Source organism: Vitis riparia, chromosome 16, assembly GCF_004353265.1.
Source record: "Vitis riparia cultivar Riparia Gloire de Montpellier isolate 1030 chromosome 16, EGFV_Vit.rip_1.0, whole genome shotgun sequence".
In the NCBI taxonomy this organism is placed as follows: Eukaryota; Viridiplantae; Streptophyta; class Magnoliopsida; order Vitales; family Vitaceae; genus Vitis; species Vitis riparia.
In genome coordinates, this window is record NC_048446.1 from 23,219,351 (window position 1) to 23,231,513 (window position 12,163).

At 39.5% G+C, this 12,163-nt stretch overlaps 1 protein-coding gene and 1 pseudogene across 1 annotated transcript; both read right to left on the reverse strand.

Annotated features, from left to right (window-relative positions):
• Nucleotides 1-731: 731 nt before the first annotated feature.
• Nucleotides 732-6,628, reverse strand: LOC117934298 (subtilisin-like protease SBT3.5). Its single transcript, XM_034855979.1, has 10 exons — nt 6,112-6,628; nt 5,935-6,026; nt 5,728-5,825; nt 3,448-3,606; nt 2,696-3,369; nt 2,499-2,578; nt 2,036-2,275; nt 1,828-1,942; nt 1,524-1,716; nt 732-1,438 (listed from the first exon to the last, which is right to left on the reverse strand). The coding sequence occupies exons 1-10, from the start codon at nt 6,217-6,219 to the stop codon at nt 867-869; spliced, it is 2,331 nt and encodes a 776-aa protein (XP_034711870.1). The 5' UTR covers nt 6,220-6,628; the 3' UTR covers nt 732-866.
• A 625-nt stretch (nt 6,629-7,253) lies between these two features.
• Nucleotides 7,254-12,114, reverse strand: LOC117933593 (annotated as a pseudogene).
• Nucleotides 12,115-12,163: the final 49 nt, after the last annotated feature.

The window sequence follows — 12,163 nt, forward strand, 5'->3', positions numbered from 1 at the left end:
AGTATATCAAGTCAACAGTTGGTCAAGGCTTATTTTTCAGCACAACGTCTTGTGTTCAGCTTAGGGCCTTTGCTGATGCGGACTAGGCTGCTTGCCCAAACACACATCGATCAATTAGTGGATTTTGCGTTTTCATAGGAGAGTCTCTAGTTTCCTGGAAATCCAAGAAACAACACACCATATCACGCTCTTCTGCCAAAGCAGAATATCGGGCCTTGGCTAGTGTTACTTGTGAGTTAATGTGGTTGATCTCTCTACTCAAGGATATGTATATTGAACACACTCAACCAGCCTTGCTGTTCTGTGATAATCAAGCAGCACTGCACATTGCAGCAAATCCCGTGTTTCATGAGCGCATGAAACATATTGAGATAGACTGTCATCTAGTGCGTGAACAGATTCAAAAGGGCATTCTGAAGACACTTCACATACCATCGCAGCATCAAATTGCAGACTTGCTTACAAAGGCTCTTTTCCCAGCTCAGTTTGCTCACTTACTAAGCAAGATGGGAGTTCACAACATACACTCTCCATCTTGAAGGGGAGTATTAAGATAGGTTACTTTACTAATTAGAATTGATTAGTTGCATTTTAGTTACACAGTTTCACGTTATGTTCCCAGCTTCCCATATATATCTTCTCTGTGGCTCATTTGAGAAAATAACAGAACAGAAAACTTCTATGGATTTTTCTCTTCTAATAAAAAACACAATCATTGATGACGTGCAGCATAGAGCAAAAGAAGAAACAATTTTATTTCCTTATCTGATTTTGATTATCATAGAGTAGCAGTTTGCTCATTACTAGAGTTCTATATTTTAATTTTCAGCCAAAAGCTGGACATAATCGCAGCAGCCGAATTACTTTTAGCTGTCATTAGCATAAGATTCTTTGATCATAGTTCTCACAGATATGGGACTTCTCACTGCATGCACCCCATCAATCCAAGTCAAGCTCCCAAAAGAGTATCCTGTGTTCACCTGTTGAATTGAGGAAACTTTGACACTGAAGGTAACAGTTTTGATGGTAGAGTCAAAAATCAAAGTATCAGGTTTTACTGTTATGGTTGTGCCTGCTGGGGATATGATAGAGGCTTTGTACGTGGAGTTGACAGCTCCAACATTTGTGACATTTCTGGTGAGGGAGGTTGAATTTTGGAGGCTTGGGATGGTTATGGAAGGAAGATTCAAGTCAAGAATAGAATGCTCTCGAGTGGGGCAGCGTATGGATTGTTCTGTGAACTGAAAAATGGCAGAGTTGTTGTAGCCCAAGGTACAGAGATAATGAATATAATCCGCTGTACCCATGTCATACACTAGACCAGGATCCGCTGCTCTATTCGGGTTCACAATTCCACCCCCAAAATCAAATGGATCAGCGAGCTTTGTTGGATCTCCCTCGGCAAAGATTGGTTCTCCAGACGGATCAGTTGTCCATCCTGCAATAAGATGTTTTTAAGCATCTAGAGACAGTGGATGGGGGGTGTTTGTGAAGAAATTAGCAGTTCAATGGAAGGGACAAACCTGTTGTGACAATTGCTGATTTAATTACAGCTGGGGACCAATGTGGGTGCAGGGATTTGAGTAGTGCAACAATGCCTGCAATGTGAGGAGTTGCCATGGATGTTCCAGAATAGAAAGCAAATTCGGTGTTCTTTTTCAGATCAGAAGGTGGAACTGCCCCAAGTATTTGGGCACCTGGACCTGCTATATCTGGCTGTGCCATTCAGTGCCCAACATGGCTGTCAGTGAAATTCTAAAAAGAGAAAATTTCTCAAAATCCTGACATGGTTATCTTAATTAATTAGGCATGGCTAGCGGAGAATACCTTCAATACTGCTGGACTGGGGAAACTTGGCCCTCGAGATGAGAAGTAGGCCACATTGGTTGGCACGGGTTTCCCAACATGTGTTTTAGAAGGGCTCAGCCTTACATGGGGATGCCTGCAAAAGCCTCTCAACAACAAAGTAATATGAGGATAATGATGGTGATGATGATGATGATGATATTTTTTGTGATAATGTTGATAATGGTACCTGGTCGAACTGATGTAGTGGAGTATCTGGCTTCCAGTTTCGTAGCTTACTTTAATACATGGGAAGTCACTGATGCATGATGCCTGGGTGTTTCCAGAATTCTCAGCAATAATTACCCCCAGGCCACGAGCTTCTTTCACGAAAGATGCAGCTAATTGTGTCTCCAATGTATCTGAAGTGAAGCAGAGCGCCACCTTTCCAGCCACTGAAGTGTCATTCGGTGATATAGATAGACAATTGCTGCAACAGGTGAGTCGTAGTAAATAGATAGAATGTGCTACACAGACAAGTGAGTCATTTATTTTCATGTCTAATAATTTTTATGGACTCGATTTTAAATGTAGGCCTTCCAAGAGGTGGGATCCGAAGTGACAGTGCAGGACAAGGGATCAATAGGGCCCTGAACAGAAATAGTGAAAAACCAAGTTAGAACAGAAGGTTGCTGTCCTTGAAAGATATTTACCTAGGACTCTCGACATGTGGGTCATCTGGGTACACTAAGCTGGCGAGGCCTGTATGGTTTCCAGTGAGCATGGCTTGACCCTGCAAGTAATCAAGTTGTTCAATAATGCAACAGAAAGAGCTGTATGAGTGAGTCATTAATATAAAATTTTATTTTATGTTGTTATGCAGTGCAAAATCCAGATTATGGAGAATTACCATGACGGTGCGGTTGTTGCCTAGTGTGATGGGTGTAGGGAAGGACCGATCAATGCTGCTAGCTGCTACAGTTAATATCCACGGTGCTGTATTCTCTACTGTTTGAGCACTTGGGCCTCCATTTCCTGCTGCACAAACAACTGAAATCCCCTGTGCCACAGCATGGAATGAACCAATGAGGATGCTATCAGGTTTGATAATTTCAGTGAACAGGATGTCGTCGGAACCGAGTGAGACTGATAACACATCTACTCCGTCGTGGATGGCTTTGTCAAAAGCTTTCAGTATATCAGCATCTGAGCAGAATCCCCCGCCCAAATTCCAGCACGCTTTATACATGGCCAGCCGAGCCCCAGGTGCGCCACCCCTCACTGTTCCAAAACCAAGCCCATAGTAGCTGGCATTGACCACAGGAGAACCACCAGCAATAGAAGATGTATGTGTACCATGTCCAAGTGCGTCTCTCGGGGACAAGTATTCTAGGTATTCGGTGGTATTCAATGGCTCTCCAATCTCTGCTTCAAGTCCCTTCAAGAAATATCGAGCTCCAATAAGTTTTCTGTTGCAGTGCTTTGTAGCATTGAAGCTCTGTCCTGAGCTGCAGCCACCTTTCCATCTAGAGGGGATTGGGCCCAGACCTTTATCGCTGAAAACTTTTGATTCGGGCCAGATCCCTGCTCACAATTCAAGTGGAGGCAATTCAGTTTTATTCAGACATAGAGACGCGCAGACACAGGGGAGAGGTAGAGAACCTGAGTCAAGAAGACCAATGATGATTCCATCACCCATGTTGGTTTCATGCAGGAGATTGGTGGAAGAATGTGAAGAGGAGAGGCCAAGGTAATCCCAGCTCCTTGTTGTCTTCAGCTTATGAAGGCGGGAGGGCATGACTTGAACCACATCAGGTAACTCTAAAACCAGGACAAAGAGGGAAAAACTGTAAATACATTATATGGAACAACATAAATTGCTTGTAAGATGACCGATGGGCTTTTCATATTATGCCTGTTTCCAAATAATCAGAAAAGTCTAAAATCAAGCTCCAATATTTCTTATCTTCTCTACTCAGAAAAGTCTTTTACACAAAGATCAGAAATATCAAAAAGCATAGGGCAAATTAGAGATTTAGGGTTGAAGATCAAATTTCAGATAAGATTTTAACATTTAAATTAATATTTTCTATTCATTAATTAGTTTTAAACACTTTAGATATTCTTTGGAAGATCTCAATCTAGATTAGGGTTTGTTAAATTAATTTTTAGATCAAAAGATAAGAAATTTTTTAATGGGGATTAATTTATGATGGAAAATAGGAAAATTTAGAAAATTTCAATTGAATAGAAAAATCAATGGAAGGAAAAAAAAATTAGATTTAGAAAATAAATAAATAAATGGTTTGTGGAGCCTTTAGATTGGAAAAAAAAAACGTGTAGATATATGTACCATGTGAAAATTAATAATAAAAATAAATAAATAAATAAATTAGAGGACACGTGTGTTTCCAGGGTGTTTGCTTAGGCATTGAAAAATGTTGCATATGCAAATATATTATTATAATAATAAATAATGAGAAGAAACAGAAGGCTTAGTGTTTTATCCTTAGGGCTTTGTACGTGTAACGAAGATAGAAGGGTAATAGGTCAGCTATAAATTGAATTTGAAAATTAATAAAAATAATAATATTTAGTTTTAAGCTAACAAAGGAAATATTAGTAATAATAATAGTTTAATGCAATAAATAGAAAAACAATATATTATTAAGAAATTTAGTTTAAAAATAATAACAATAAATTAATGGAATTTGGGGAATAAATTTTGGAAAGAACTCAATTTTTTTAGAAGAATTTAAAAACTCCCGTGTTAAATTATTATTGATTAAGAAGTTAAAAATAATAGGTAACATAATATAGAAAATTATTAGGGTTCTCAAACCTATAAATTTAGATAAATAATTAATAGTAATAGTTGTGTCTTTTTTTGTTAGGTTTGAAATAGATTCTTTAAGGCGAAGTTCTTCGGGATTAAATACTTAAAGGTTTTTGAGTGTTTCTTTGAAGTAAGAGAAATTAATGCAAGTTTTATAAAATGCAATAGTTTCTTTTTATATTGTATTTTGAAATGTATAAAAATAATATTTTTATTTTTATGCATAGATCAAATATATGTTTTGTATAGAAAATATGTTTGAACATTTTCTTTGTTTATGAAAAATGAAAATTGTATAGATATAATATTTTGTTTTGTAAGTTTGAATTAATGAAATGAAGTGTTTAACTCTGATTTTTAAAGTCCTAGTCAACAGGTTATAATTGTTAACATTTGGTTTTGTTCACCTTAAATAAAACAAATTTGAAACCAATTACTCATTTGTAAAGTACCATCTAATTGAGCACCATTTGTTATTCGATAACTAGAGTAAAGATATTTTAAATGTATTTTATTAAGTTTTAAAGAGAAATTGTTTTGAAATTGATATAAAAAAGTTTTGCTAAAAAATTTTAAATGTATTAGTATGTTTAACTCAAAAGTTTTTATAAAAATTAAATATACGTTGTATCTCATGTTTATAATTATAATTGAAAATATTTGATTCACAAAACTATATTAATGTTCCTTATTAGATTTTGAGGTCATGCCCCTTGATAAATTTTTAGGTACTCTCAGTTCAAACGAGGAGTGATGGCTAGACTGGAGAATTTTTCTTTGTTATGATTTTGATTCAAACTTTATTATAGATATTATTTAGATGTTAAAATTTAATTACTATTTGAATTATTTGAGTTTAGAGTTATTTGGACAAAAACACTTTGGTTAATGTGTTAATTTTTATAATTGAGAATCGGATATTATAGAATTTATTTATTTTACTACTCTCAATAGGAATTTGGTAATTAGTAATTTCCAGTTAGAATATGAATGTTTGTATTGTTTCACCATCATGCCCACGGAGTATGTTTTGGGGCATGACAATAAACCTAGAGTCTAAAGCATTCACCAGTAGAATTTGTAATCTTTGTGACATGGAAGATTACCTGAAACTGCTTGTGCTTGAGCTTCTGTCAACTTGGCTGCAAATCCAGAGAAGCCATGTCTGTAACTGTAGAGCATGGAATCTACAGATGCTTCTTTGCTGCATCATGAGAACATGGTGAACCAATTGTTATGACAATAGACTATCTCAGTCTAGAATTCCAAACAAAAACATAGAGATTTTGACTCTTTCTTTCTTCCCGGTTTACCTTCCAAGAACTGTAGTGAGCATTTCATGATGAGCGTTGGTGATGAATTCTGGATCATGGTGCTGCCTCTTTCCCAAATAAACGATGTGGACCTGCGGTTTTCCATGGAGAATTTAGTGATATAGAAGGTGGTGAAGTTAGAAGGGACATAACGATTACAATGATTCGATCACCTACCTTGCTTTTGGCTTGTGCCGGAGATACCGAGCTAACTTTCTCGTTTAGAATCAAGATGAAAGAAGCTAAGAAAATTAGTATGAGACTTCCATGATGGAGCGAACTCATTGTGTGTGCTAATGGGGCTTGTGGCTTATGCTATACAACAAGGGGGTCCAATGGCTCCTTAAATGGAAGAAAAAGGATGAGTGCACCAACCAAGACGACGAAGACTTGGTGCATATCCAGTCTTCTGAAGACTACGATTATGCACAGAGGTCACTTTCCTGGAATTATGAGCAGAATTTCCCTCGTCTTTGATTATTCACGGAGGTAACTTCCGTTGAATTATGCAACAGATTTTTCATTAGGGAGACCCACAGGTGATGTTTTAATTGATCAAGCAATGGGAACCGCCCCATTTAGACTGATTGAAGGGGTCTTGGGGAAAAAGCTTTTGGAAATTGAGGTGGATTCCATGAAACATCGTAATGCTTAAGGTGGGGAAAAAGGCTTGGTGAGATGATTTAGTTTTTCCAGTCTTCCTTAATCATTGATCAGCCTTTTAGGGCGAAATTTTCCATCTGGGGAGACCCACAGGTGATGTGGAGATGCCTTAACGGAAATTGCGGGAGGAGACCACCGCCCAAGTTTGTATTAGAGTCTTCCAGTCTTGGGTAAGAGGAAGCTTCCTCCTGGGTTAAGAGGAAGTTTCCTCTTGGGTTAAGAGGAAGTTTCCTTCCATCAGGGACAGCGACCCACTGATGGTTAACTGAACCCACCGCCGGTGACGACCCTGATTGAAGGAGAGCAGGCCCTGTCCGGATTCTGGAGACCACTCTGAATTTGGGTCGATATTTTGGTCTGAAGTTTGCATAAATCTGAATTTGTATGAAATAAGAGTAGAAAGCTATGAAGAAGAAAGTGAAGTAAAAGAATTCTGTCTTTCTTAAGAGACCAACGATATTAAAACATCTAAAAACTTGGGGGAAAAAACAAATTGGGCATCCATTAATATGCCTTGTGATTATGAAGCTTAATTTCCGCATTAAAAATAACTAATCTTATGTTCAGCTCTCAAAAAATTTAAAGAAAGATACGAGGACAAAGGTGAAGGGTAATTTTATGTCATCCTTTCCACCATGAACAGCCCTGAAAACATCTGAGTTAGAAGGACCATCATCATCATCAATGTTTTATTCATAGTTCATGCACAAATCTGATGTTCCGTTGACCCTCCAGCTATGGAATGGAATCATAAAAAAAAGCGAGTCTACATGCACAAATCTGATATTTTGTTTTGTTCATTGTTCATATTTGATAAAAAGCAAGTCTACATGCACAAATCTGATGTTTGTTTTATTCGTGGTTCATATCTGATAAAAAGCAAGTCTTCATGCACAAGTCTGATGTTTCTGTAGATCCTCCAGCTATGGAATGGTGAAATCACTTCTAACTGATATGGGAATTCTTACAGCATGCTCTCCATCAGACCAAGCCAAGCTTCCGAAAGAGAATCCCGTGCTCACCCGGCGAGCTGAGGAAACCATGACTCTGAAAGTGATGGTTCTGATTTTGGAGTTGAAGACGAGTCTATCAGGTTCTAACTTTATGGTGACTCCTGGTGGAGGGTCGATAACAGCGTTGTACTGTGAGTCAATAGCTCCAACATTTGTGACACTTCTGGTGAGAGAGACCGAGTATTGGAGGTTTGGGATGGTTATGGAAGGAAGGTTTACGTCCAGAATGGAAGGTCGGTTGCAGGGGCATGATGTGGGTCGTCCAGTGACCTTAGCAATAGCAGAGTTGTTGTAACCCATAGCGCAGAGGTACAGGATGTAATCGTCTTTGCCCATATCATACACCAGACCGGGTTTTCCTGCACCATTGGGGTTCAGAATTCCACCTCCAAAATCAAATGGATCGGCAAGCTTCATTGGCTGTCCCTCGGCAAAAACCGGTTCTCCAGAAGGGTCAGTTGTCCATGCTGCAATCACACCATCCATGGTTGGAATCAGATACTCCACAATGCTGCAAACATGTTATAAAAATGAAGTACCTGTTGTGACAATTGCCGATTTTATAGCTGCTGGGGACCATTCCCTGTTCAGTGCCCTGAGCAGGGCAACAGCCCCAGATACATGAGGGGTTGCCATTGATGTTCCTGACATGAGATAATATTTTGTACTCGTTGGAACAAAAGAAGGTTCTGCTCCCAATATTTGGAACCCGGGGCCTGCTATATCTGGCTGTACAATTCAGGGATGGCAAGCTGAGTAAACAGGATTATCGGATTCTAGTGACTGGTTTCATCGCTTAGCCATGATGACTAGGGGAGAAATACCTTGAGTATTGCCGGGGCAATGGAGCTAGGTCCTCTAGATGAGAAGGATGCCACTTTGGTTGGCACAGGGTTGCCCAGATGTGTTCTGGAAGGGCTTAGCCTCACTTGGGGATACCTGCAAGGTTCTCAGATGGTCATACGATCATGAAGATGATGATTACAATTTACAATTATCTGTTTTAGCAAGAATGGTTATGGTACCTGGTAGAGCGAATGTAGTCAAGAATCCTGGCTCCAATTTCATTGCTTACTTGGATACATGGGAAGTTTTGGCTGCATGAACTCAGGTCATTTTTTACGTTACTGGCAACAATCACCCCCAGACCACCAGCCTTTTTGACAGACTCTGCAGCAATGTGACTGGAATCTGAAGTGAAGCAAAGCACCACATTTCCAGCTGCAAAAGTGTCGTTTGGCTAGAGAGATTCACAATAGCTGCATAAACACCCTGGTTAATAGTCACCAGAGAAAAGAAAACTGCAGCAAACAACACAGAATATGCTTCATTCCTTTCGGTCTATGCCAAGCACAACCAAATCCAAGGAATCAGCCACACCCACTAGCTGGATTTTGGATTATGCCAATTGGGAATTTAAGCTGTGTTGCAACTTGCAAGACTATGAATGCTAACAATTAAGCATCAATGGGCTAATACCGTGGAGCTAGGAGGTCTGAGACTTCTGGATACGCCAAGTTGGTGAACCCTGTATCCTTACCTAAATACACAGCTTCACCCTACAATTGATGGACCAATCATTAGACTAATGGAACCGAAATCAATTTTTTTTCCCTGTAACCAAATGAATAATCAAGGTTGCAGAGATGTTACTGTTATGGTCTGGTTGTTTCCAAGTGTTATATGGGTGGCAAACAATCTATCCATGGTGCTAGCTGCAACAGTTATAATCCAGGGTGCTGTGTTTGATACTGTTTCAGCACTTGGACCGCTATTACCTGCTGCACTAACAACAGGGATCCCCCTCACCACAGCATGGAATGAAGCTATGGAAATCCCATCGTGGTGGTCAACATGGGAAAACAAGGGAATATCTGAGCTGATGGACAGTGATAATACATCAACCCCATCATGTATGGCTTCATCAATGCCCTTGAATATATCAGCATCTGCACATACACCACCATATAAATTCCAGCACACTTTGTACATTGCCAGCCTAGCCCGGGGTGCACCACCCCTCACTGTTCCAAGACCAAGGCCATTGTAACTCACATTATGCACAGAGGATCCACCGGCAATTGTAGATGTGTGTGTACCATGTCCAAGCCAATCTCTGGGGGACAAGTAGTCGGGGTTTTCAGTGGTGTTGAATGGCTGTCCAATCTCAGCTTCAAGTCCCTTAATTAAATAACGAGCTCCAATTAGTTTTCTATTACAGGCTTTTGCTCCGTGGAAGAGCTCTCCCGATTCACAAACACCATTCCATCGAGAGGGGATGGGCCCTAGACCTTTCTCACTGAAAACTTCTGATTCTGGCCATATTCCCGTATCAAGAAGGCCAATGATGGTGCCATCACCCATCTTGGTTTCATGCAGAAGACTGGTTGGTGAATCCAAAGGGAGTCCAAGATAATCCCAGCTTCTCGTTGTTTGCAGCTTATGTAAACGATTGGGTATGACTTGAACAACATCTGGTAACTCTACAAGCAACCGATAATTCAAGGATAAGACTTCAAATACATGAAAATTAACATATCAGAATGCTTGAGGGGCGAAGGTTTCCAGAATTTTTCACGGTCTCTCAAAGGCCATTACCCAGTATTTGCCTCCAAACGGAGAGTTCTGGGAAGGCTTAGTAGGATATGGTCCTAAGGCCTAACCACCTACATTTCTACATTAGGTAGCCACTTTCAAAAATTGAACCAGCACAGCAATTCAACCAGAAAATGGCTGAATTGCAAAGGAGATCACATGTGTGGAGTTAAAATGTATCACAAACATAAAATCCAATGCATGTGCAAACTTGCTGTAATTGAACCAGTGTGTTCCCTAGTGGTTCCTGAGCATGGACACGGAAGCCAACTGGTACAGACCTTAGTCGTGATACCCCATTACATCTGCGAGCAAAATCAATAAGAAGAATAACTATTGAATTTACCTGCAAACATTTGCGCTTGAGCCTCCGTCAGTTTGGCTGCGAACCCAGAGAAGCCATGTTTATAGCTGTAGACCATGGATTCAACCGATGCTTCATCGCTGCACCGTGAGAAGCATATAGTGAACCAACAGCTAATTCTGGCTAATGTCAATCAAAGAAAGAAAAAAAAAACATCAAAACAGTTCTCTTTCTTGTGCAATACCTTCCAAGGACTTCAGAGAGCATTCCGTGATGACCATCCGTTATAAGATCTAGGTTGCCATGTTGCCTTTCTCCCATATAGACTATATAAACCTGCCAGTTTTTCATAAAAGTTTTACTTGGTTGCATTATGAAGAAGAAGAGAAAATGTAGCAAGATGGGCAGGGACTACTCACATTGCTTTTGGCATCAACAGCAGCAGGGAAGAACACCTGGTCATGTAGAATCAAGAGCACAGAAACTATAACAAACCAAAGAGCACTGTAGCTTTTCTTTTGAAGTGAAAGCGAGCTCATTGTGTCTCTGCATGTGTTGGTATGCCAAGAAAGGAGAACTACTCTCAAATAGAGAAAAAGATTAATGTGGTGAGTTGAAGTTTAAGAAACCACGGTACTGTAATCACCACTCTCTAAATGGAAGATGATGAAGAACAATTTGAGTGCTGCAGCTGAAACCTTGAGTTCTCAGAGGCTATTATAAGGACTCAAAAGCTCAATCATTTGCAGAAGGCAGATCCACATGTAATATGATATCGAGAAATATTCAAAGGTTAATCATGGACCATCTCTGGACCAAGGTTGTCTGTCACCAATAATTCGGTGAAGGGAAGTGATCAAATCACCCATGGGAAGAGGAAGGCTTAGCTATTTCACCTTGTGAATCAGGTTGTACGAGGTATACAAACACTAGTTCAATTTTTACATCCTGGTTCTTCTTTGCTGTTGTCTAACCATGATCTAATAACTGGATGCTGCTGTGACCCGAGAGGTGACACATTGAAATCATTTTCCTTTCAACCTCTCCCCTGCTCTGCATCACCCATTAAGGGCCACTGTTGAAGATAAAATTTTGTCCACTTCCATATAACTCCTACCTGCTTATCCTCTCATGGCCCTCCTCATTTGTCTGCATTATAATTATTGTGCTTCCATTACAGTAGCTTGTTGATGGCATCCACTTTTCAACCTAAATGCTATAAACGTGTACTAGACATTTTTGTCAATATCGATGTTTGTTATCTTATGCCTAGCCCTATACATGCTAATTGGTCTTCTCATATGCAAACACAATGGATGAACCTAGTAGTAAACCCTAAGTGGCTGAAGATGTGCTTTTGGAAGCATCTCCATGGAGGAAGTGCTTCACAAAATACAATTTCTCATTCTTCGTTGTTGCTCTCAATCTTATTCAGAATCAACTAAAGTAATTTTTATGTTCTGGACACTTATTTTTGGGCATTTTTGGAAGCAAGCAGTGGAATCTAAGATCTTGGAACAACTTCCCGCCAAGGAGAGAACAGACAGTAATATCAACCAAGGAAAACAAAATATGGAAGCATTTTCAAGAAGATTTAATCCTGCCATTAATGCTTCAGACAAACAAACATAGGCACAAAGCCCGTTTCAGCAAA

Coding starts and splice junctions, on each gene's coding strand:
- LOC117934298 (XM_034855979.1), bottom strand. CDS start 6,219: ATGAGTTCGCTCCATCATGGAAGTCTCATACTAATTTTCTTAGCTTCT. Junction 6,027..6,111: donor CGGCACAAGCCAAAAGCAAG/GTAGGTGATCGA, acceptor GGAAAACCGCAG/GTCCACATCGTTTATTTGGG. Junction 3,370..3,447: donor CATTGGTCTTCTTGACTCAG/GTTCTCTACCTC, acceptor AATTGTGAGCAG/GGATCTGGCCCGAATCAAAA.